The following is a 24,033-nucleotide window of genomic DNA, read 5'->3' as shown; positions in this document are numbered from 1 at the left end:
GAGAAAGAGAGAGAGAGAGAGAGAGAGAGAGAAGCATACACAGGGAAATCTGGAAAGTGTCAGAGAGACGAGGAGAGGAGGGTACTTAGAGAGAGACAGACACTAGAGAATTGAGGGATATGTAGAGACAGGGAGAGACAAGAGGAGACAGATCCCTGGGAGGAGACCACCAGAGACAGAGACACCCAGAGAGGGGCAGGTGGAGACAAAAACACAAGAACATACACAGAGACAGACAAATACGCACACCAACATGCAAATATTGACAGGACTTGCCCCCCCAGGGATGGGGTCCCACATACTCCTCTGAATCACAGCCTGAGGTGGGGGAGGGGAGCTGTCCTGGGTTGCACCTACCGACAGGTGCAGGTATCGGTATTCATGTGAGATGCACCGGGCAAAGCTGGGCAGGCCCCAGTAGGCGACCCCCTGGGCACTGAGCAGACAGCGGCGGCTGGCAGACCCTAGAAGAGAGAAGAATGCCCAAGATGGAAAAGGATAAGGAGCACCAGTCAGTGGGAAAAGGACACGGGTGATGGAGGCCTCCTACCTGTGGCATTGGGTGGACATTTATTGTAGATGATTTCGCCCGCTGCTGTCTTCTTCCAAGTCATCAGCATGACGTACTCATCCCTGCACATCTCGTGGAGGGCTAAAGAGGGGAGCAGCTTTGCCTGAGCCCAATGCCCAGCTGACCCTTGCCCATAGCATCCTCTGCCACCTGTCACCCCCCTCCAGCCCCCCAGGTGACCCCAAAATCCTAAAATCCTCCTTAAGGGTGAAGAACCCTCGGAAGGCATCTCATCCCCATCCAACAAGAGATCTGGGATCTGAAGACTGGCAGCAATGGGAAGCCCCTCTCCTTCCAAGGCAGCCCAACCTCCCTTCGGACAGCTGACAGATGGCAGGTTTTTCTTCCTCTCTGGCTGCAATCTCGCTCCTCAGTCTAGGGCCACGTGAAGCCAGTCTAACGTCACCTTCCTTGCCTATGGTGTTTCTCTGGATGAATGACCCTGGGCATTCTCCATCAATCTCCCTCACCCAGCCCCTGTTCTATATAGCATGCCAGGATGCCAGCCTGAGAGGGTACCTGGACACTTCTTTTCATTGCACGTCTTCACCTCCTCACCGCTGCCCTCACAGGGGTATCCCTGGACCCCTGTGCCCTGGCACATGCGGAAGCGTCGCTGCCAGCCTGTGTCGCACGTCTTGGAGCACAGGCTCCAGGGGTTCCACGGGCCCCACTTGCCATCAGCTGGTTGGAGGATGGTATCCATGAGGCATGGGGAGGAGGGAGAGGAGGCCCAGCCGTGTGCTCATTCATGGCTTCCCATTCATGACCACTGCCCTCTGTGCCTGGGACCTCTCCTGCCCTCTAGCTCTTGGTTCCCCTGCCCAAGTTGACAAGGCGGGGGGCAAGGGGAAGGGGTGGGAGCCTGCCCGAAGATGAAAGGATTTAGAACTGAAAACAATCCCTCTTGTTTTATGGGGGAGGAAACCAAACCCAGAGATATCAGACTCACCCAAGGTCACACTAGAGGGAGGCAGAAGATTTGAACCCACGTTTCCAGACACCCAAACCCAGGGCACTTTCTGTCCCATTGCCCTTCACTGTAATGGTGAGCATGAGTCACAGCCTCCCCCCAACACGCTGCACTGCCCATCCCTTCCCCTGGGCACAGCTGGCCCTCACCTGGGCACTCCGGATTGCTGCACTCTCGGGCATCAGCATGGGCACCCCGGCACTCGCCCCAGCCGTGGGCCGTCACGCTACACCGGCGGCTGCGCTGCTGGGTCCCATTGGCACAGGACACGGAGCAGCGGCTCCAGGGGCCCCACTCCAGCCACTGGCCTTCCACTGCCCCAAGGAGACAGAAACAGAGAGGACGCCAGATGGTGAGCTGAGGAGAAGGGGTGGGGGCAGCAGCAAAGGGCACCTTAGAGACCACCTAGGCTCCCTCCCTCGCTGTACAGACTGGAAAATGGAGGCTCACCGTGGGCACTCAAAGACATCCCACTTACATTTTCTACCTCCAAATACACACTTGGGGCATTTCCATAACACCACACTAGCTGGGTTCATGCACAGGGGCGGGGCACCTGCTCTCCTTGAATACGGTATCCTAGTCCCATAAGAGTGTGCCCATTCCAGCCCCCCCAGGAGTAAGCCAGGGAACGCTGGCCATGAATAAGAGAGGGAAAGCCTAGTGGACAGTGCTCTGTCCTTGTGCTCAGGCCAACCACAGGCATGAGCCTTGGCTGGGGAATAGCCCAAGCCTGTGAGGATTCTACCAGTCGAGAACAGGAGCTGTCAGAGAGGCCAGGAGGAGGCTCCAGGGGAAGGATCTCCATAACCTACCTGAGGACCCCAAGCCTCTTAACAGAGCCACTTCCCTGGCCCAAAGTTAAGGCACTGAGTCTCCCCCAGGCTCCAGAGCCCTCTTCAACAGTTACACTTCCTCCTCAGAAACTCTTTGGGGGTACCAGCAAGAGGAAAAAGCAGGCCCCCCACTCCACGCTGCCACCCCTGGGGACTTAGGGCTCTCTGTGAGAGATCTGAGCTGGTTAAGCCTCCCCCTAGGGCCTTCCCCGCCACCTTCATTCATTTGTAATTAGGCCCTCCCAGACAGGGCTTATGGGTGAAAGGGATCACCGGGCTCTTGTTGTACAACTCCCTTGTATTACGGAACAGAACCTGAGGTCCAGAGGGGCCAAGTCATCAGATTACGTACTTTCCCAAGGCTACCAGGCTGCTCTCCAGTGCTGGGCCTCCCCATGGCCAAGGCCAGGGTTCTGGGGCACTTGGGACTCCGAGGATCAGGGATCGCAGAGATGTCTGCCATCAGACCATCACAAACCCATCCCCATAAATCGAACCACCCTCGGAGCATAGAGTTAGGTGGTCTTTCCCTTCAGTTCCCTTGGGGGCCCATGGTAAAGCAAGCACTGGAAAGACCCCCTACCCAAGCCTCAGGGACTCCCCCTCCCACCCCAGCAGCCAGGACACAGTTTAAAATCCAGGACGGGTCTCCCCATCTGGCCCCTTCCCACTCCAATGGCCCTCCCCAGCCCTGGTAAACCCCAACCCCAGCCCAGCCCACATCTTGGGCTCCTTCCTGCCCAAGAAACTCAGTAAGTGACCCCAGCGCCCTGGCAAAAGGAAAGTGAGGGGTCAGCAGGATTGGGGGGGGGTGATGGTGGAGAAGGGGAGAGGGGAGCACAGGAGGGGAGGGGAGGGGTGGGCGCTACTGACCCGGACAGGCAGCCAGGTTGCAGAGTTTAGTCTGCAGCTCGGGACCTTCGCAGGTCTTCCCACCGTGCTGGGGGGGCACACAGGTCCGCGTCCGGCTCCGGGACCCCCGCCCGCAGGTGCGGGAACACAGGCTCCAGGGCCCCCACTCCTCCCACAGGCCAGGAACTGTAAGGAAGCACGCCACCCAAGTCACCTCTCCCCACCCTCCTCCCACCACTTCCAGGCTTAAAACACCCCAGGAAGGCCCCCAGCCAGGATCCCAAGACTACCTCCTCTCAGCAAGCAGAAGGCCCCCCTACAATGACAGAGGACGAAAGCGCTTTACAGGAGCATCTGGTCCAACTCCCTCCTTTTCTATAGGAGGAGCCGAGGTCCAGAGCAGGGAGAAGGTATCAGCTAACAATCACAACACACGAAAAGCAGAGTCGAGCCTTGAGCCCAGGGTTCCTAACTCCAGAACCAGGGCTCTTTCCACTACACCACAAAAGCCATGAGTCCTTGTCCAGATTCTAACATCGGAGGAGGGCTGGAGGCCAATGCCATCACCCAGTGCCCCATGGGCAGGGTTGACAGGAGAACCATCTCCCCCATCCCGGATATCTACAAGCCAGCCCCCTCCACTCTCAGACAAGAGGAAGCAGATGGACGGATGCCACCCAGAGGAAGAGAGGGGCGGGCCTGAGGATCATCCATTTACAGCTTAGAGGCCATCTATCCTACTCCGCTCATTTTACACATGAGGAAACTGAGCCAAGGGAAGTTATTTGCCCAAGGTCACACGGGCATTAAGCAGCATGGCTGGGATTTTAATTTAGGTCAGATGGGAAAGCCCTGCCTCTCTCATGGTCATCACCCCTTGCACCAAGGTGCCTGCTGCTGAGGACCCAAGATACCAGGATCAGAAATGATCTCCCCCAATGGAGAGATGGGGCCAATCACTCCTATGTTTGATGGGGGATCAAGAGTTGGGGAGCTGGCAGAGGAGCTACATGTGTGTGGGGTGTGGCAGAAGTACGGGGAAGATGGGGGCCAAGCAGCACCCCCAGCCCACCAGAGACAGACAAGAGGACAAGGACACGCAGACACACAGGGGCACGCCTACAGGCCCCACGGCCATGAGCAGGACCACCCTGTCCCCAGCCCTTTCTGGGGGCCCCATGCCCCCTCCTAGTCCTAGGCAGCCCACAGCTGACCAGCTGGAAGGGGACTTTTCTCTTCCCCCTCAAACCCTCAAGACAAGAAAATAATGTGTCTCCTTGCACAGAGAGCCAGACCTTCCAGGTGTCTGGCTTAGCCCTGCTAAGTAAAGATGTGAAGGAGCTGATGTGCGGTGATTCCTCCCCAAGGGGAGAGGAAATTGACCCTAGAGTTGGGTCATGGGGACATCCCTGCTGCCTTCCTTTGACCATCATGGGATTCAGGGCTGGAGGAGACAACTCTTTCATTTTACAGAAGCGAAAATGGAAGCCCAGAGAGGATCTCTTGCCCAAGAGTGCCACATCACATAGGTGATAAGTAACAGACAGTGCGATCTAAACCCAGGTCCCGATTCCTAATCTGGTTCCCTTTCCACACTATCAGGCTTCTTCTGGACCTGGGAACAGATGGGAGTGCCTTTCTCCATCCTATCCAGGACATCCCCTCACTCAATGAGGGGCCAGCGGGTCTCCAATTAGGGACCCTGACCCCTTCTCAGAGAATGTCCACTCAACTAGAGAGGCCCTGGTGGCTGGGTGGGGGGCGGTGCCCCGCCCTTGGTGACCCAGTGTTCTGGTGTATTTAGGGGACGGGCGGCCCCAAGGGCCGTACCTGGACAGGTGTCCGTGTTGTTGCAGGTCCGAGTCTCCCGCAGTGGCCCACTGCACAACGTCCCATACGGGGAGGAGACACAGGAGCGAGTCCGAACCTGAAGGCCCTGCCCACACGTCAGAGAGCACACGCTCCACTGAGACCACTCCTCAGCTGCTGGGTCTCCTAGGAGAAAGGGACATGGAGTGTCGGGGAGCAGCGGGACAAGAGATGCCTCTCAGGGCAGGAACACAAGGCTGCTTAGAAAGGTCACCAGGGCTGTTTTGTGCTGAGACTGTAGGGACACCAGGCTGTTCTGACCAGTGACTATAGGGTCACTGGGGTCTATGGAGTTATTGGGCTGAGCTGGGCAGAGACTCTAGGGTCACTAGGCAGTACTGAGTAGAGTTTAAGGTCACCAGGCAGTACTGAGTAGAGACTCTAGGGTCACCAGGCAGTACTGAGTAGAGACTCTAGGGTCACCAGGCAGTTCTGAGTAGAGTCTAAGGTCACCAGGCAGTACTGAGCAGAGACTCTAGGGTCAGCAGGCAGTACTGAGCAGAGACTCTAGGGTCACCAGGCAGTACTGAGCAGAGTCTAAGGTCACCAGGCAGTTCTGAGCAGACTCTAGGGTCACTAGGCAATTCTGAGCAGAGAGTCTAGGGTCACCAGACTGTTCAAATAGCACCATAACCCATGGAAGGCATGATCTGGGAGATGATCTAGGCTTGGCTTCACCCTGAGCTGATCCCTCTGTTCTCAGAGAGTCATCTGCAATGTCTGGCAATGGCATGGCTTCAGGCACAGGGGCTTCCCTGACTGCAGGCCTCAGGCTCCCCTCTCCCTTCCTGTGGGCAGACCCTCCTTCCCACCAGCTGCAAAGCTATGATCCCTAGAGCCCAAACACGCTCTGACTACCCTCCTTGCTGGTCTGCAGCCATAGCAGACTCAGCATGGAGGAAGGACCCCTCCCCAGTTAAAGTCCCCATTCCCAGAATGTCCCCAAACTCCTCTTGCCCCAATCCCCCTGTTCTCCCCAAAGGGCTGGGAAGAAGGAAAGCCCTAGCACAGGCTGCAGACACATAGAAACAAGCACAAACCCCCCCCAACATGCTAAGCACACGCCCTGATGCAATAAGCACATGGGCTGACACATCACAGGCCCGCAGACTCAGACAGACTCGGTTACCTGTCTGCGCCATGTACACTCCGGGCTCGTCTGCTGACCTGGGCCACTGGGTTTTCACCTTCGGCTCTTCTTCCGGCTCCTCACCTGCAACATGGAGACGCCCTCAGCTGGGCAGGAGATGGGGCAGGGGGAGAAGAGAGAATCCCCTCTCCTCCCTCCCCCATCGTCTCAAATCTGGGGCTGTTCACAGGGTCTCCAGAGAACATGCAAAACCCATGAGTAAGACAGTCTGGAAGGGGAAGGCTGAGACAGAGGGAGATCTAAAGTCAAAGAATGGCAACATTATAAAGGACCTTAGAACACAGAATGCCAGAGCTGGGAGGGCCCTTAAAATGCAGGATGTCAGAGCTGGAAGGGGCCTTAGAACACAGAATGTCAGGACTGGAAGGGGCCTTAGAACACAGAATGTCAGAGCTGGGAGGGACTTTAGAACATACAGTGGCAGAGCTAGGAGAGGTCTTAGAGCTGGGAGGGCCCTTAGAACACAGAATGTCAGGACTGGAAGAGGACTTATAACATACAGTGGCAGAGCTAGGAGGGGTCTTAGAACACAGAATGTTAGAGCTGGGAGAGCCCTTAAGACACAGAATGTCAGGGCTGGAAGCAGCCTTAGAACACAAAGTGTCAGAGCTGGGAGGGATCTTAGAACGCAGAATGTTAGAGATGAAAGGAAACCTAGAAATCATCTAATTCACTCCCTTGCTTTTACAGATGAGGAAACTGAAAAGGGAGGTCTCTCTAGTGCCCAAGGTCATACAACAAAAGACAATGAAAGGCAGTGCTGGAACTTGAATCCAGAACCCCTGGCTCCTAGTCTAGGAGTCTTTTCTTTATAAGGGTCTGTCTCTGTGGCATGCACCCTCTCCTGGGACAGTTTACACTGCTGACTCAGTGCTCATTGATCCGAGCTGAGCCCTTAGCTCGGCTACGGAAGCCTTGGTGAGCCCCAACCTCTCTCCTCCACACACAGTGGTCCAGCCTGAAAGTGGTCTCAGCTGCCCAGCAGTTCCCTCTGCCCAGTCCCCTTCACCTTCCCCAGAGATTTCAGGTTGGTAGGAAAAGTCTATTTTCTGGGCACTCTTACTGTGGTGGAGAATGCCCACGTGTGGTGCCAGCTGTGGGCCAAGGAGATAGGTGGCCACTGTTTACTATAGTTGCCCCAAAGGGGAGGAGAGCTTCGAGTCCTAATTCCTAAGAGGCCAGAGATCCTGGGCCCCAGACCTCCCACCCAATGCAGAGAATGTGGGCCCATATCCTACCCTTATTACAGGATATGCTACTCTTCCCAGGCCAGACTAATTTAGTGAGACCAGTCCCCAACCTGGAATTAAAGTCAGAGGCAGTTGCAGGACCCTCACAGACATACTGTCATCCTGGTTCCTCCCTCACTGGCCTGAGGAGATGGGCAGCCACAAGATTTCCCCGAAAGGAGAAACTGAGGCATGAAGCTGGAGGAGGTAAGAACCAGATTGTCTAGGAGGCTGCTGGGTGGTAGAAACCTGCATGTATATGCATTTAGGGAGTGGAATCTTTCTCAAAGCCCCCAACCACACAACTTCACGAAGCAGATAACTGAAAAGCAAAGGACTGGGAACAGAAAGTTTGGTTCTTTTACTCCTATCAATGTTACCTTGGGCACATCGCAAAGTCCCCAAACCAGTTTCCTCATCCGAAAAATGGGGTGATCTGGTCTAGGTATTGGCTGACGGCTTTTCCAGCTCTCTGACCCTCTGATCCCACATTGGACTCTGGCTGTGTGGCCCCAAGCAAGTCTCTTGTCCTCTCTGAGCCTCCTAGGTTTGGTGGAAGGACACAGCTTAGAAACCTAAAGAATTCTATGGAAATGGAGGGTATTAAGGGGGCTAGATTTAGAATCAGAGGATGTGGGTTTGAATCCTGGCTCTCCCATTTACTCTCTGAGTGACCCTGGGCAAGTCTCTTTTAAGACTCAGTTTCTCTAATCTGTAAAATGAAGTGGCTGGGCTAGATGACCAGCCGGCAATCTGTGACCCCAACAAGCAGGGTCTGTGCTTTGGCAGGGCGAAAGCAGCCAATTTTTAAATTTTTAGCCTAAGTATTTACACCTCGGAAATGGATTGTCTAGACTTAAGAAAGTGACAGAAAAATATTAATAATGAAGATTAAACTTAAAATTGTGTCAAGCATACTTTTGCCCCCAGAGAGGTGGTTGTTAAATGTTTACCAGCATACCACCAGCAGTAGGAATAAGAGTACTACTTCTAACACACACACACACACACACACACACACACACACACACACACACACATGCTGTGGTGTCTTCATCTTTGTTCATGTACCACCCCTTGTGCCTAGCACATATCCCCCCCCCCCACAACCCCAGAGGCAATCGGGGGTTAAATGACTTGCCCAGGGTCACACAGCTAGTGTCTGAGGTAGGATTTGAACTCAAGTCTATCCCGATTCCAGGCCCAGAGCTCTATCCACTGTGCCACCTAGCTGCCCCTTATCTATTTTTCAAAGCAAGTGCTACCTCCTATAGGAAGCCTTCCCGGATTTCCCCCACATTCTCCACACCAATTTTTCTGAGTCTCTAGAGTTGCTCAGAGGCAGAACCACAGAATTGAGCACAGCATCTCAGAATCCCAGTGTCGCAGATCTGAAAGAGTCCTTAAAGGATGTAGCGTCCAACTCGTCTGTGAATTGGGCAGCTGGATGGTGCAGCGGATAGAGGGCCGGTCCCAGAGTCAAGGGAAAGACTCATCTTCATGAGTTCAAGTCCAGCCTCATTCACTTACTAGCAGTGTGACCCAGGGCAAGTTGCTTCACCCTGTTTGCCTCAGTTTCCTCACCTGTAAAATGAGCTGGAGAAGGAAATGGCAACTACTACCTCTGCCAAGAAAACCCCAAATGGGTTTGCAAAGAGTTGGACATGACTGGAAAAAACAACTGAACACGCGTGTACACACACACACACACGTGAATTAAGTACCCTATATACGAGGCACAGTGAAAAAGTAGTCCCTGCCCTCAAAAAGCTTGTGGACTCCCAGGGTTGGGGGAAGCCACATGAACACAGGTAAACAGAGACAAAACAAAGAAGACAGAACCTGGGGTTTGATTCCTGGCTAAGGAAACTCCCTCACTGATACATCAGCACTTTCTTTGTAGCCTTGTATATAGAACAGCGATTCTCAGACTTTTTGGTCTCAAGACCCCTTAATGCTCTTAAAAATGGGAACCCAGAGAGCTTTTGCTTTTGTGAGTTATATATGTCAATATTCACCGTACTTAAAATTCAAACTGGTAAAATTTTAAAATATGTATTTATAGTAACAATTAACCTATTATGTGTTAACATAAATAACTTATTTTATGAGAAATAACTTTTCCAAAACAAAATTAGTGAGAAGAGTGGGGTCGTTTTATATATCTTTGCAAATCTCTTTAATGTCTAGCTTAAGAGAAGATGGCTGCATTGTCTTAGCCCCTTCTGCATTCTGTCTGTTAAGATACGTTGTTTTGCCTTTGAAACATATGAAGAAAATCCAGTCTCACACAGATAAATAGTTGGAAAGGGGGGAAGGAATATTTTATTAGGCAAGTAATGTCTTAATATCATTATGAAAATAATAATAAAATAATATAACATATTACAATAATCTTCTAGTGTGTAATAATAAATAAATACTAGAATATGAAGTTTCTACCTCAGGGACCCCTTTCGAGAGTCTTGGGAATTTCCCAGGGGTCCATGGACTACACTGTCTTAAAAGGTCTCCTAGCGCACTCACTGATTTACCAGGGGTCGCACAGACAATATGTGTGAAAGGCTGGATTTGAATCTCCCCGCTTAGCTTTGAAGCCTGATGGTCTATCAACCCCTATACTACGCTGCCTTTCTGTTAATGGTTTAAAAACCACATACCAAGTAAATAAAAAATAATTTGGGGTGGTCAGGAGGGGGCCAGGATCAGGAAGGCTTCTCCTAAAAGGTGGCACCTGAGGGAACCTGGAAAGAGTCTCAGGATTCTAGGAGGGAGAGGGGGAAAAGGGAGTCCATCCCAAGCAAGCAATGAAAGAATATTTATCTGCAGGCGTTTAATAAATGCTGATTGATTCAATGGTGGGGGACCTACTCTGTGCCAGGCACTGCTAGTCACTGAGGGTACAAATACGATAAACAGAGTCATTCTTATGCCAAAGGAGTTTACATTGTATCAAGGAAAAAGCATTACCATACATAAATGGATATGAAATAGACACTAAATAACCACCAGGCAATTCAGAGGAATGTCCCACATGACGAACAGCAAGACCAGTTTGTTTGGACTGTGTGGAAGTCCAAGGTTGGAAAGTTAGGCTGGAGCCAGGCTGTGAAAGGCTTTAAATATCAACCAGGAGAGTTTACATTGGGTCCTAGAGGTAACAGGGAGTCACTGGGTTTATTGGGTAAGACAGTGACATAATGAAGCTTGTGTAGAGTCATGCTGGAACCAGCTCTGACCTGCTTAGGAGAACCATTATTAAATTTTAGGGTGAGGAGGCAGCTAGGTGGTGCAGTGGATAGAGCACTGGCCCTGGAGTCAGGAGGATCTGAGTTCAAATCCAGCCTCAGATGTGTGATACTTACTAGCTATGTGACCTTGGGCAAGTCACTTAACCCTACTGCCTTCAAAAAAAAATTCAGTGTGAGTATTTATTTATACCTCAGGAACTGGCAACTCTACAAATCAGGGCTTGATTTATTGTTTTGTTGATTGCCTAGATTTTTTTTTTGGTTTGTTTTCTCTTTATATATATAATTATTTATTTTTAGTTTTCAACGTTCACTTCCATAAGATTTTGAGTTTTAAATTTTCTCCCCTCCCTCTCCTCCCCCTTCCTGATTGTCTAGTCTTAAGAAAGTGATAGAAAAAAGGTTAATGCAGACTAAAATTAAAAGTGTGTCATGCTACACATGTATAACTGATATCAAATTACTTGCCTTCTCAATAGAGGGGAGGAGGAAAAAGGGGGCAGAATTTGGAACTTGAAGCTTTAAAAATGAATGTTTTAAATTGTCTTTACATATAACTGGGGGAAAATAAAATGCTAAATAAAAGCATAAAAAATAAAAATTTAATTTTTTTTAAAAATGTGTCATGCATACATTCCTCCCCTCCCCCTCCGAGAGCTCACTGTAAAACATTTATCGGCACAACTGTACCTGACAGAATTTTCATCATTTCTTATGGCACAGAAACATTCTGCCACATTCATATAGCACAATTTGTTCAGCTATTCTCCAAAAGGACACCATCTTAGCTTCCCTTTCTGGACTACCACAAAATGAGTTTTATAAGTATTTTTGAATATTCAGATCCTTTTCCTTTCCCTTCGATTATTTTCAAGTGACACAGGAAAATAATTTTGGCGGCTACACAGAGGATGGATTGGACTGCTAGGAGACAACTGCAAAGCCCAGGAGAAAAAGGTGACGTGGGCAAAATGATGGTTGTGTGAATGAAGAGAATGGGAGAGATGCAGGAGATGCTTGAAGGGACCGAATGTGTTGATGGTTTGGCTGTGTGGGTGAGTGACAGTGAGTAGCTGTGGCCACAAAATTACCCAACAGTCTGTGCACGCCCTTTCATGCAGCGGAACGTGGCAGACAAATGTGGCCGAGTGTCTCTGGGCCATGAGAAATAAGGAATGGTCGATTTCAGAAGAAACTGAAAAGACTTGTATGAACTGATACAGAGTGAAGTGAGCAGAACTAGGAGAGCATTTCATGCAATGATAACAACATCGCAAAGAAACAACTTCGAAACATGTTACAATTCTGATCGATGCAATAACAAAACCAGGAGGCCAAAAGAACAAATAGGAAACATAGCACTCATGCCTGATAAACTTAGCATACAGAAAGTGACATCCTTTTTCAAACACAGCTACTGTGGATTTGTTTTGCCATAATATGTAGATATACGTGTTGAGGAATTTTTTTTTTAAGATTTGTTCAATGGTGGGGAGTAGCGGGAGGGACAGGCTAATAAAAAATAATTTTTATTTTAAAATAAAGATAGAGTGAGTATCTGAAGATGACACCAAGATTGTGAACGTGGGTAACTGGAAGGATGCTGGTGTTCCAGGCAGGGAGGACAGCCTGAAAAGGCAGGGAAGTGGGAGGTGTAATCTTATATAAAGAGAACAGCAAATAGGTCAGTTACACTTGAATATGGAATGAGTGAGGGAGAGTAATGTGAAGAAGTCCAGATAGGCTAGAGCCAGATTTTAAAGGTTTTAAATGCTAAAGAGAGCATGTGCATTTTTAACATAGAGGTAATAGGGAACCACTGAAGCTTCTTGAGGAGGGGAGTGACATGGTCGGATTTGTGCTTTAGGAATATCAATCTGTCATCTGTGCAGAGGATGAATTAGAATACGGGTCCTTAACTTGGGGTCCGTGAATTTGCTTCTGTTCAAAATTTTGTTAACTATTTCAATATAATTGGTTTACTTTGCAGTTCTATGTGATGTGGTTTTTTTGTATTTAAAAACATTATTCTGGGAAGAGATCCATGGACTTTTTAAGACTGCCAAAGGGGCCCAGTACATGAAAAAAGGTTAAGAACACCTGGATTAGAGAAAGAAAAGATTGAAAATGCTTGCTTATTCTTCTTTGATAGCCTCCAACAATGTGAAAGTCATTACTCCCTGAAGCAGCACTATCCTACTTTTGTCCAGTCCTATCAATTATGAAGTTTTTTCTTATACTAAGCTGAAATCTGAACCTCCTTCCCCTCTACCCTGTGGATGAAGAACAGGTTTTCACACAATAGTCCTTTGAATATCTGAAGAAGGCTTTCCTGTCCTGCCTCCTCCATTCCCCCAAAGTCTTTCTTTTCTCCAGCCTTTTGAACTCAAGGACTGAGCCCTATGGCACCTCATTAGGGACACCTCCTCCCCAGACTGGCACCATCACCACCAACCATCGTATCTGATTCTCACAAAGTTCCAAATGCTCGAGACACCCTCCCTGGCCACCTAAAGCTCAAGCATCCTAACCTATCAATTTCTCAACTAACCCATTTCCCACGACTTCCTCCTCCACCCCACCACAGCTACATGCAGAGATGGTCATCCCCGTGTCCTTGCTGTCCCCCACAAATGTTCCCAACCATGTTCATGAACTCTGGCATTTCACCATCTGGTCGCAATCTGCCTGTCCTTCCACATCTCCCTCTGCCTGGCAGCACCTAACCCTGTTCTTCCTCCTCACCTCAGCCTCCAATCCTTCTACCCAGGCCATCACTCCTGCACTGTGCTCCTATTGCCCTCTTGACCCATTGGTGAGCCAGTCCAACTCTGTCTACACTGACCTACTAAGTCCCTCGGCCCTTTACCCTTCCAAACCTCAGCCTTGGCTCCCTCCCACCATCAGCTCACTTTGTTCCTGCTTCCACACCGCTGAATGAAGATGGAGAAAGAAAATCACGAAATCAAGCTGATTGGGTCCACTACAAATTTATGTTACATAACCTCAGCTGGGCCCTCAGGCGATCCTTCTACACCTCCCTAATTAACTCACTCTCCCACTCTCCACAGCGGCTCTTCCAAACCTTTTCATCCCTCCCCAAGCCTCCCATGGCTCCTCCTCCCCCCACCCTCTCGGCTGAGAACCTTGCCTCATATTTGACAGAAAAAAAAAATCGAGGCCATTTGCCGAGAGCTCTGTCTTCTCCCCCCTGCCATTCTCATATCACTCAGATGCTTCCTGCCACCGCTTTCCTCCTTCATCTCTGCCTCGCATGAAGATGGGGCCCTTCTCCTTACCAAAGCAAAGCCCTCTCTGTGTGATCCCATTCCAGCCCCTCTTCTCCAGCTGACTGTCCCCCCTGTCATCCCTGCTGTCTCACCAACGTTTCCTGGCTCCTTCCATCCAGCCTGAAACATACCCATCCTAAAAAGCCCTCACTAGCTCTATGTAGCCCTGTTAGACACTGGATTATATTCTATCTTTGCCATAGTCCTCTTGAGGCTAAACTCCTCCAGCCTCCACCTCCCCTTCATCACCTTGCTCTTAACCCTTTGCGGTCTGGCTTCCAACCTCATCGTTCCCCTGACACTGCTCTCTCCAAAGTGACCAGAGCTCCCCTAACTGCCCGATCTAATGGCCTTGTCTCAATCCTCCTCCTTCTCCACTCTTCTGCAGCCTCTGACACTATCTGTCACCTTTTCTCCTTGAGACCCCCTTCTCTCTAGGTTTTTGTGATGCTGCCCCTCCTGGTTCTCCTCCTGCCTGTCTGACTGCTCCTTCTCCATTCCCTTTGCTAGATACTCTTCCAGGTCATGCTCACTAACGGTGGATGTCCCTCAGGGTCCTGTCCTGGGCCCTCTTCTCTTCTGCATCTCTGTGATTTCACTTGATGATCTCACCAATTCCCATGGGTTCAATTATCTTTATGTAGATGACTACGGATCCAGCCCTAACCCTTCTTCCGACCTCCAGTCTCACATCTCCAGCTGCTCCTTGGACACCTGCATCTTAAGCTCAACATGTCCAAAGGTGAACACATTCTCTTGCCCCCAAAGCCCTCCCCTCTTGCTAACTTCCCTATGACTGTATAGGGACTGCCATCCTCCCAGTCACCCAGGCTCCACTCCAGCCTTGACTCCTGTCTCTCTCTCACCTCCTCCCCCATATCCAATCAATTGTCAAGGCCTGTCATTTCTACCTTTGTAACATCTCTCATCTACACCCGCTTCTTTCCGCTGACACCGCTGACACCGCTGTCACCCCAGAGCAGGCCCTCATCCCCTCAGACCTGGACTATCTCGCTAGCCTGCCGGTGGCACTGCCGGCCTCAGTCTCTCCCCACTCCAATCCAACCATTCAGCTTTCGATTGATCTCAAAAAACAGATCTGACCACACCAGCCCCATAGTCAATAAACTCCAGCGGCTTCCTCTCACCTCCGAGATCAAATAGAAAATCCCCTGTTTGGCTTTCTTCTTCCACCCTACGGCCCTCAATGCAGTGACAGGGGCTTCCTTGCACACAATATCCCATCTCTCGAGTCTGAGTGTTTTCATGGGTTCTCCCCCATTCCTCCTCATCTTTACCTTTGGCCTTCCTTTAAGTCTCAGCCAAAGTCCCACCTGTCCCAATATCCCTTAATTCCAATGCCTTCCCTCTGAGATCATTCCCAATTTATCCCGTCTTTATCTAGTTTGTGCATAGTTCTTTCCGTATTGTCTCTCCCACTAGATTCTAAGCTGCTTGAGGGCAGGGCCTGTCGTTTTCCTTTCTCTGTATCCTCAGCTCTTAACATGGTGCCTGACACATAGGAAGCTTTTAATAAATGTTAGTTGACTGACTGACAGCAGCTCTGTGAAGGAGACAGGGCAGGGGTTATTATCTGCATTTTACAGATGAAAAAAAAAAAACCATGAAGGGGGCCCAGTTCTTTTGATTCCTGGAGTTTCAGAACCCAGGGATCTCATCCTAAGATTCTAATATGTCACCCTGCTTCTCTGAAGCTACTGACTCCTACTCTTTGGGCACAATTATGCAGCCAGCTGAGAATCCACCTAACATCCGCATGATGGGAGACTTTGTCAAATGCTTAATGCAGTCAAGATATACTGCGCATTTCCCCGAAAGGCCAACCTATTATCCCCATCTCCCCAGATAAATCAGGGCGTCCGGACATGATTTGTCTTTAGTGAATAAACATTAGTTAGTAAAGAGCCCCACGTTCTCTTCTCAATGTCCATAGCCACCTGTCTGAGGATTGGATCTCGTATTTTTGCCAAGGATCAAATTTGTTTGGCTCGATTTTCTGGAATGCCACCTTTCCTCTCTTATTTGAGGAGGAGGAGAACATTTACCCGTCTCCAGTCTTCTGCCACCCTTCCCGTTCTCCACAGCTTCCCTGAGATTACAGATAGTGGGTGTGAGATCACATCAGCGAATTCCTTCGACACGCTGGGACATAATTTGTCTGGGTCTGGAGGCGCGAACTCATTTAGAAGAGTTAAATGTTCCCTTCCTATCTCATCACCTATCTCAGGCTGCAATTCCCTTTGAATGATGTTTATTCTCCCCTTTTCCGTCTGAAAGCTGTTCTCCTTGTTGGGAAAACAGAAACAAAATGTGAGTAGAATGGTTCTGCTTTCTCTCCTTAGTGGGCTCACGTTACTCCACCCACCAAACATCGAGAGCGCTGGGCCTGGAGTCAGGAAGACCTGGGCTCAAATCCAGCCTCAGACACTAGCAGTATGACCCTGGGTAAGTCACTTAATCCTGTCTGCCTTAGTTTCTGCATCTGTACAACGAGCTGGAGAAGGAAATGGCAAACTGTTCCAGTATCTGTGTCAAGAAAACCCCAAAAGAAGTTGTGAAGAGTGCGACATGACTGAACAACATCAGTTCTACCCACCCCAAAGCAATGGGTCAAGCTGTTCCCTGGCCTGTGCTGCCTTCTCAGTGACACCTGTGTGTGACGGAGAAGGCCAGGGATCTTAAGCTGAGTCCATTCAATCACTCTTTCTACATACAGTAAATTCCTACTATGTGCAAAATATCATGTTAAGACAAAGGGGTTGATAGTCATTGTGTATCTTGATACACTTATTAAGTGCCTACTATGGGCCAGGCACTGTTCTAAGAGCTGAGGGCACAAAGAAAGGCAAAAACAGTTCGTGGCCTCAAGGAGTTTACATTTGAACGGAGGCGCACCCACAGCTGTCCCAAAGCTTCTGCTCTATATGGGGTTGGGGGTGGGGAAGAGCCAATACAAGTAGGGCAGCAAGGGGAGGTAGCCAGGGTCACTGGGGCTCTGCTGGTGGGTGTCACGGTGCTGGGCGAGGTTCAGGCTGTCTGCACAGCCCCAGGCCCTGGAAAAGCAAAGCAGAAGCAAGGGACAGGCAGCCAGACTATCCCCTTTCCTTTGAAGGTTGAAATCAACAGGACAGACATATTGGGGAGGAGATGAGAAAGACACAAGTTTGAATTGACAACCTCTCCTCCCCAAAATCAGATTAAAACCCTGTACATACTGGGGACAACCCTCCACCCTTATAACAGTCTAGTGTGGGCTCTAGGGCCTCCAGACTTCCCATGGATGGCCCCAGGGCCCTGCAACCCCCAGACACAATCCCAGGGAAAATCTCAGGGCTCTACATTGTCCCTCTAGGGGCACCACTAACTCTGCCAGGGCTATGTCTAAGGGATGGTTCTGATCACCTGGACCTTCAACAGCTGATGCCCCAATACTCCTGAAGGATGGCCCAGAGCCCATATGGCCCACTAAGGATGACCATGGGAGGACTCTTCTAGGGAATTCCAAAGTGTCAAAGCTCAGAAATCTATTGTTGGCATGTCCCAGGGTCTCTGATCCGTCCCTGGGCTCACCACCACCCCCTGTATCCCTTCAGCAGGGGAAATGGGCCAGCCAAGGGGCTCCCACTGGACGGTCATCCCCTGCCTGGAACACTGGCTTTCAGAGGTCATTCAGCCTATTGATCCTTTGGGTATGTGAAGCCAGGTTACAGCACTATGATGACTCAGTCTCCCTGGGCTTATGGAACCTGGCTGGACCAGCCTGTCTCCAGGGGCTGTAATCTAGCCCCAGGCCAAACTCTCTGAGCCATACACCACCAAAACACTTCCCCCTCTCATCCCTAATCCTGAACCCCAAGCCGCATATTCCCTTTCCAGATCCCTTTCTTCTTCCTCTTCTTCCTCCTCCTCCTCCTCCTCCTTTTCCTCCTCCCAACCTAACAGAGTGCCTGCGTAGGAAGGACTTTATTTACAAGAGAAGAATAAAGTTATAATTTACAGCTATAACAGGGGACAAGCCTACTCAGAGTGTGATGAAATAATCTGCCCAATACAATAGCGGGAGAGCTCCCCCACTTACCAAAACTGCCTAGATACCCATTTCCCAGGCCCTCCTGCAAGGCCCTGCCACGTGGCAAACTCTGTGTGAGTCAACAGCATGAAGCAGCAGCCAGAGATGTAAGTGTGACCTTGGGCTGTTCACACAGGCACAACATCTATATCAAGGAAGGTGAGGATCCCATTGTCAAGTCGAGTCAACAAGCCTTTATTAATGCCGGCTATGTGCTGGGGTTAAAAAGGAAGGCAAAAAACCCCAGTCCTCACTCTCCAGGAACTCACAGTATAATAGGAGAGACAACGTGCAAACAACTATGTTGTTGTTCAGTCGTGTTTTGACTCTTTGTGACCCCATTTGGGGTTTTCTTGGCAGAAATACAGGAGTGATTTGCCATTTCCTTCACCAGGTCATTTTATAGATAAGGAAACTGAGGCAAACAGGGTGAAGTGACTTGGCCAGCGTCACAAAGCTGGCAAGTATCTGAGGCTGGATTTGAACTCAGGAAGATGAGTCTTCCTGACTCTAAGCCCTATACACTATCCACTGAGCCACCTAGCTGCCCAACAACTAGGTACAAATATGATATAAGCAGGATAAACTGGAGGTTATAAAGGCAGTAAGATTAAGGAGGACTGGGCAAGGCTTCTTACAGAAGGTGGGATTTTAGTTGGAACTTGGAGGAAGCCAGGAGACAAGAGATGAGATGAGAGAGAGTTTCATGCACTGACCAAGGAGAGAACCAGAGACAATGCCTGGAGTGGGGCGATGGAGTGTCGGGTTCGAGAAACAGCCAAGGAGGCCCGTGTCCCTGGACCGTAGAGTAGAAAAGTGGGAGTAAGGTAGAAAAAGACTGGAAAGGCAAGAAGAGGGGCAGGTTATGATGAAGGGCTTTCAGTGTCAAAAAGAGGATCTGATGTTTGAGCCTGGAGGCCATAGGAAGCCACCAGAGTTGACTGAATAATAATAATGAATCATGGTTAATAAGTAATAAATGATTAATAATAAATAATTAATAAGTGATTACTGATTGATTGAATAGGAGAGTGACGTGCTTTAAGAAGATCATTTTGACAGCTGAGTAGAGATGGTTGGGAGTGGAGAGAACCTGAGGCAGGGAGAGCCATCAGAAGACCCATCTTGTTATAACTGTCCATCCAGGCCGCACATCTGGAGTTCAGTTCAGGGAGCCATGTTTTTGGAAGGAAACTGGAGCATGAAAACAGGAAGGTGAACAGGATGGGTCCATCAGTCAGCAAGCATTTATTAAGCCCTTACTGTATGCCAGGCACTGTGGATACAAAGAAAGGCAAAAAGACGGTCCTTGCCCTCGAGGAGGCTGAATCATGCTCAGTAAAGACCAATGAATGACCTGGGAATGTTTAGGCCGGAGGAGAGAAGGCTCAGTGGAGATATCAGGATCTCAGAAGTGATGTCATCAAATGCTCTTCTTTTACAGGTGAGGTAAATAAGGCCCAGAGAGAAGGAACTTCTTGAAAAGTCTCTCTGACTCCAAAGCCATCATTCTTTTCATAATTGATGTGAAGAAGAGAGGAAGGGAGGGAGGAAGGAAAGAAGGGAGGGAAGAAGAAAGAGAGGGAGAGGAAGGAAAGGAAGAACCAATGCTTGCTTGGGAGCGGGGGGCGGCAGGGAGCCAGCCCTTGGAACAATGGAAGGCAGTGTAGTCCAGTGGAAAGAGCCTTGGACCCACCATCACATACTAATCTGACACTTCCCGCCTGGGTGGGAGGGGCCGTGGGGGGGGGGGAGGAACTTGGCTTCTCTGGCCTCCTCTTCCTCATCTATAAAATGGAGGAAGGGCAGTAAAGGGCCTCTGAGGTGCCTCCCAGGTCTAGATCTAGGGACATTAAATTGAATTGAAGATTCAGCTCGGGCCATATCTTTTGTATATACCTGTATAAATACACAATAGAATGGAGGTGGTTGGGGTTGCACTCACTAGCTGTGGGGTTTAACCCTGGGCAAGTCATTTAATCACTTTCTGCCTCAGTTTCCTAAACTATGAAACAGGAAACCTAATAGCACCTAACCTTGTAGGGTTGTTGTGAGGATCGAATGAGATATTTGTAAAAGCACTTAGCACAGTGTAGGTGCTAGCACATAGTAGGTGCTATATAAATACTAGCTATTACTGTTGTTGGGAGGAGGAGGAAGAGGAGGAGGAGGAGGAGGAGGAGGAGGAAGATGGAAGCTCCTCCCAGGACAGGACTATCTCACTTTTGCCTGTATTCCCAGTGCCTAGACCAGAGTCTGACGCATAGTAGGTACTTGATAAAGGATTGATTGATTGATTGATTGAATTTCAGTCAGTCAAGTAGTCCCAAGCCGACTTTGCCACCTCACAAGAGCTGTGTGAGAGACATACCAGATGAAATAACAAATAGAGGATGATATTCTAAGGTGCGGAGGGGGGCAGGCAAAGAAGTCAAATCCTGCTCCCGAATCAAGTGACATCTCACCAGGCTGAGTGTGAGCCTGGGATGACTTCAAAGATACAACAGCCAGACCCAGCCTGAGTGTGCTCTTGGGGAAGGGAAATGTCCTTATTCAAGGTCCATAAAGGGTTCTGACTTGACCTTAGGTATCAGAATGGGTCAGGCAGCTGGTGGCACAGTGAATAGAGCACCAAGATTAGAGTTGGGAAGACCCGAGTTCAAATCTGACCTCAGACACTCACTAACTGTGTGACCCTGCACAAGCCACTTAACCACTGTCTGCCTCAGTTTCCCTATCTATAAATGGGGATCATAATAGTATCCACCTCCCTGGGTTGTTGTGAGGATCAACTGAGGTAATAGTCATAAAATGCTTAGCACAGTGCTTGGCACATAACAGGCACTTTATAAATGCTACCTTGCTACCTACCTTTCTTCCTTTCTCCCTCTCTTCTTCCCTCCCTCCCTTCTTTCTTTCCTCCCTAGCTTTTTTTCCTTCCTTTCTCCCTCCTTTCCTTCCTCCTCTTCTTCCCTTTCTTCCTCCCTCCCTCCTCTTTCCTCCCCTTCTTCCTCCCTCCCTTCTTTCTTTCCTCCTTTCCTTCTTCCCTCCCTTCCTTCTTCCCTCCTCCCTTCTTTCTTGTCTTCTTTCCTCTCTTTCATCCTTCTCTTCTTCCTTCCTTCCTCCCTTCCTTTCTTTCTTCCTTTCCTTCCTCTCCCTCTCTTTCTTCTTCCCTCCCTTCTTTCCTTCCTCTCTCCCTTCCTCTTTTCTTCCCTCCCTCCCTTCTTTCTCTTCTTCTTTCCTCTCTCCCTTCCTGCTTTTCTTCCTTCCTTCCTCTCTCTTCTTCCCTTTCTTCCTCCCTTCCTTCTTTCTTTCCTCCTTTCCTTCCTCCCTCCCTCTCTTTCTTCTTCCCTCCCTCCCTCCTCTCTTTCCTCCCCTTCTTCCTCCCTTCCTTCTTTCTTTCCTCCTTTCCTTCCTCCCTCCCTTCCTCTCTTTCTTCCTCCCTCCTTTCTTTCCTACCTTCCTTCTGTACTAAGCCTACAGAATCAAGCCACATAAAAAGTTCTGCAGTCAATAGACTGGCTTAGACTAGAAATGAAGTGGCACCCAGCCTGAGACTTTTATTTATACTTCTAATGACCTCACCTTGGTGTTTTATTTCAGAATTAGTAACTTTTTATTGCCCTCAAAGACGAATTCTAGAAAATCGGCTCTCGTCGCCATTCGTGACTAAAGATGGGAGGGAGAAGGGGCAGAGAGGGTAAAGGCCAGACTCAGGTATCCAGTGAGGATAGCAGGAGCCAGAGAATAGAGGAGTTAATTAGGGATCAGGGGTGGCAGTGCTCCAAGCCCAGGGACCAAGCGGGCTCAGGGGGCTCCCAGCATGCCCAGAAAGTCATGACAATTGAAAGCTCTGAAGCCAGAGGTCTCTTGAAGCAGCTCCAAGAAGGAGCTAAAACAGGGGGATGTTGACCCAGTTTAATGAGGCTTAAAGTCCTACCCTGGATCCTTCGGATGCTTTCTGGAAGGTTTTCCTCTTTGGTGATGTGCTAAGCTGATGGCCCATTTCTGCCACCCCTGCCCAGACTCTCGAGGTCCCCAAATTCCCTGTGGCTCTCCTGGCCTAAGTGAGAAATGAAATCCTGTCTTCTTCTAATCCCAATGGGACGAGATCAGAGAGGGGTAAATGAGAGAATGTCTCTCCACATTTGCAAACGTGACTGCCATAAGCTGGTGCCTTATCTTGCTCTGAATTTCCCAGAAAAGTCATCTTTTTTTTATTAACCCAGCTGCCTTTCCTCGAGGGAAGGAAGGGTTTTTATTCTTGTTGCTTGAGAAAGGAGACCCAGGGATCCCAGATACAGTGTGCTGTGGGAAGGGCTGCCAAGGGCAACACTGGCCCCTTAAAGGGCTTTCCTGGGGTATCACAGAATATCAGAGCAGGAAAGGACATGGGAGAACATCTGGTCCCCCCCACTCATTTTGCAAATTTGTTTTTGTTTTGTTTTTATTTCTGACTTTTATGTTCTTTATTAAATTGTATGTATAATGTATGTGTATAATTGTATAATTTGTATGTATAAATATGTATAAATTATATAATTGTATGTATTAAATTGCACTAAACTGATATCAGTAAATTCATCTCAACAAGTGCCCACTATGTTCCAAGCATTGGAGATATACTCCCTGCCTTCAAGGAGTTTATTCTATAGTTTGGGACTAATATAATTTAGTTCCTTTAAAATATATTCTTTCTGAATGTGTACAGTTTTTCTTCTCCTTTTAGTACGTGCATTTAGAAAATGCACTCTTTTGATATGGAGGATGCAGAGATAGTAAGGAGAACAGAAAGAGCAACCTAAGGTAAGAGGTCTTTGGGATCCCCTTATGGTGGTATCAGCAGCAGAAGGGAGGGTTGGGTAATCAGGGACTAGCTCTAGGAGGGTGTCTGAGCTTCAGGAGCTGAGAGGTCTCAGGGGAAAGGAAAGTCAGGAGGAGATCTGAGCAACCTTAGAAAGTAGGGAAGGATCAAATCACTAATAATGAAAGAAATGTAAATTAAATCAACTCTGAGTTTTCACCTCTGGTTGACAAGGATGACAAAAATGATGACTAATGGAGGAACTGTAGGAAAATAGGCATACTGATGCATTGTGGGTAGAGCTGTTGTTGAATTTCCAGCCATTCTGGAATTTATCAATGAATTATTTGTTAATATTAATAGATTTATTAATTAACAAGTAATAATTATAATAATAGCATTTATGTAGTACTTTAAGGTTTACAGAGTCCTTTATAAATGTTTTATTTTATTTTATCCAATTGGGAACTATCCACCCCCCCAAAAGAACTAAACTAAAAGCACTAAATTATGCATACCCTTTCACCCAGGGATACTACTTACTGCTTGGCCTTATATCCCAAAGAGATCAAAAAAAAAGATGGAAAAGACCATGTACAAAAGGACCATGCTATTATTCATAGCAGCTCTTTTGGTCGTACTAAAAAAAACTGGAAACTGAGGGTGCCCACCTATTGGGGAATAGAGAAACAAATTATGGTATGTGGATATAATGGAATGTTAATGTGCACGCCATTAGAAATGAGGAAATGGAGAGTCTGTGAGAAAACTAGGAAGACCTGTATGAACTGATGCAGACTGAAGTGACCAGAATCAAGAGAATGATCTGTACCATAACCACACCATAAAGAAAAATACCTTTGAAAGGCAACGGAACTCTGATCAATGCAATGACGGATCACCACTTCGGAGGACCAAGGCTGAGGAATGTCACCCACCTCCTGTCATCGAGGCAATGGACTCAAGGTCAAAAATGACACAGATATTTCCGGACATGGTCAGTACTGGAATCTATTTTACTTTACTATGCATAGTTATTATGATAGTTTTATTCCTTTTGTTCAAGGGGAAAAGGAGATGAGAAGAAAAATTGAATGCTTGTTAACTGAAAAAAATAA

At 48.7% G+C, this 24,033-nt stretch overlaps 1 protein-coding gene across 3 annotated transcripts in view; it reads right to left on the bottom strand.

Moving 5' to 3' along the window:
- Nucleotides 1-24,033, bottom strand: part of ADGRB2 (adhesion G protein-coupled receptor B2) — a 52,965-nt gene that overhangs the window by 20,548 nt on the left and 8,384 nt on the right. For all 3 annotated transcript variants that reach the window (XM_036744653.1, XM_036744654.1, XM_036744655.1), the window contains exons 2-8: nt 6,231-6,314; nt 5,063-5,227; nt 3,254-3,418; nt 1,694-1,858; nt 1,091-1,255; nt 551-652; nt 358-464 (exon numbers count right to left, since the gene is read on the bottom strand). In XM_036744653.1, coding sequence (XP_036600548.1) covers nt 358-464; nt 551-652; nt 1,091-1,255; nt 1,694-1,858; nt 3,254-3,418; nt 5,063-5,227; nt 6,231-6,314 — 953 coding nt within the window. The remainder of the gene's footprint in view (nt 1-357; nt 465-550; nt 653-1,090; nt 1,256-1,693; nt 1,859-3,253; nt 3,419-5,062; nt 5,228-6,230; nt 6,315-24,033) is intronic.

This window comes from Trichosurus vulpecula, chromosome 2 (genome assembly GCF_011100635.1).
Source record: "Trichosurus vulpecula isolate mTriVul1 chromosome 2, mTriVul1.pri, whole genome shotgun sequence".
In the NCBI taxonomy this organism is placed as follows: domain Eukaryota; kingdom Metazoa; phylum Chordata; class Mammalia; order Diprotodontia; family Phalangeridae; genus Trichosurus; species Trichosurus vulpecula.
Note: the sequence above shows the minus strand (reverse complement) of the source record. Positions and strands in the feature narration are given on the sequence as shown.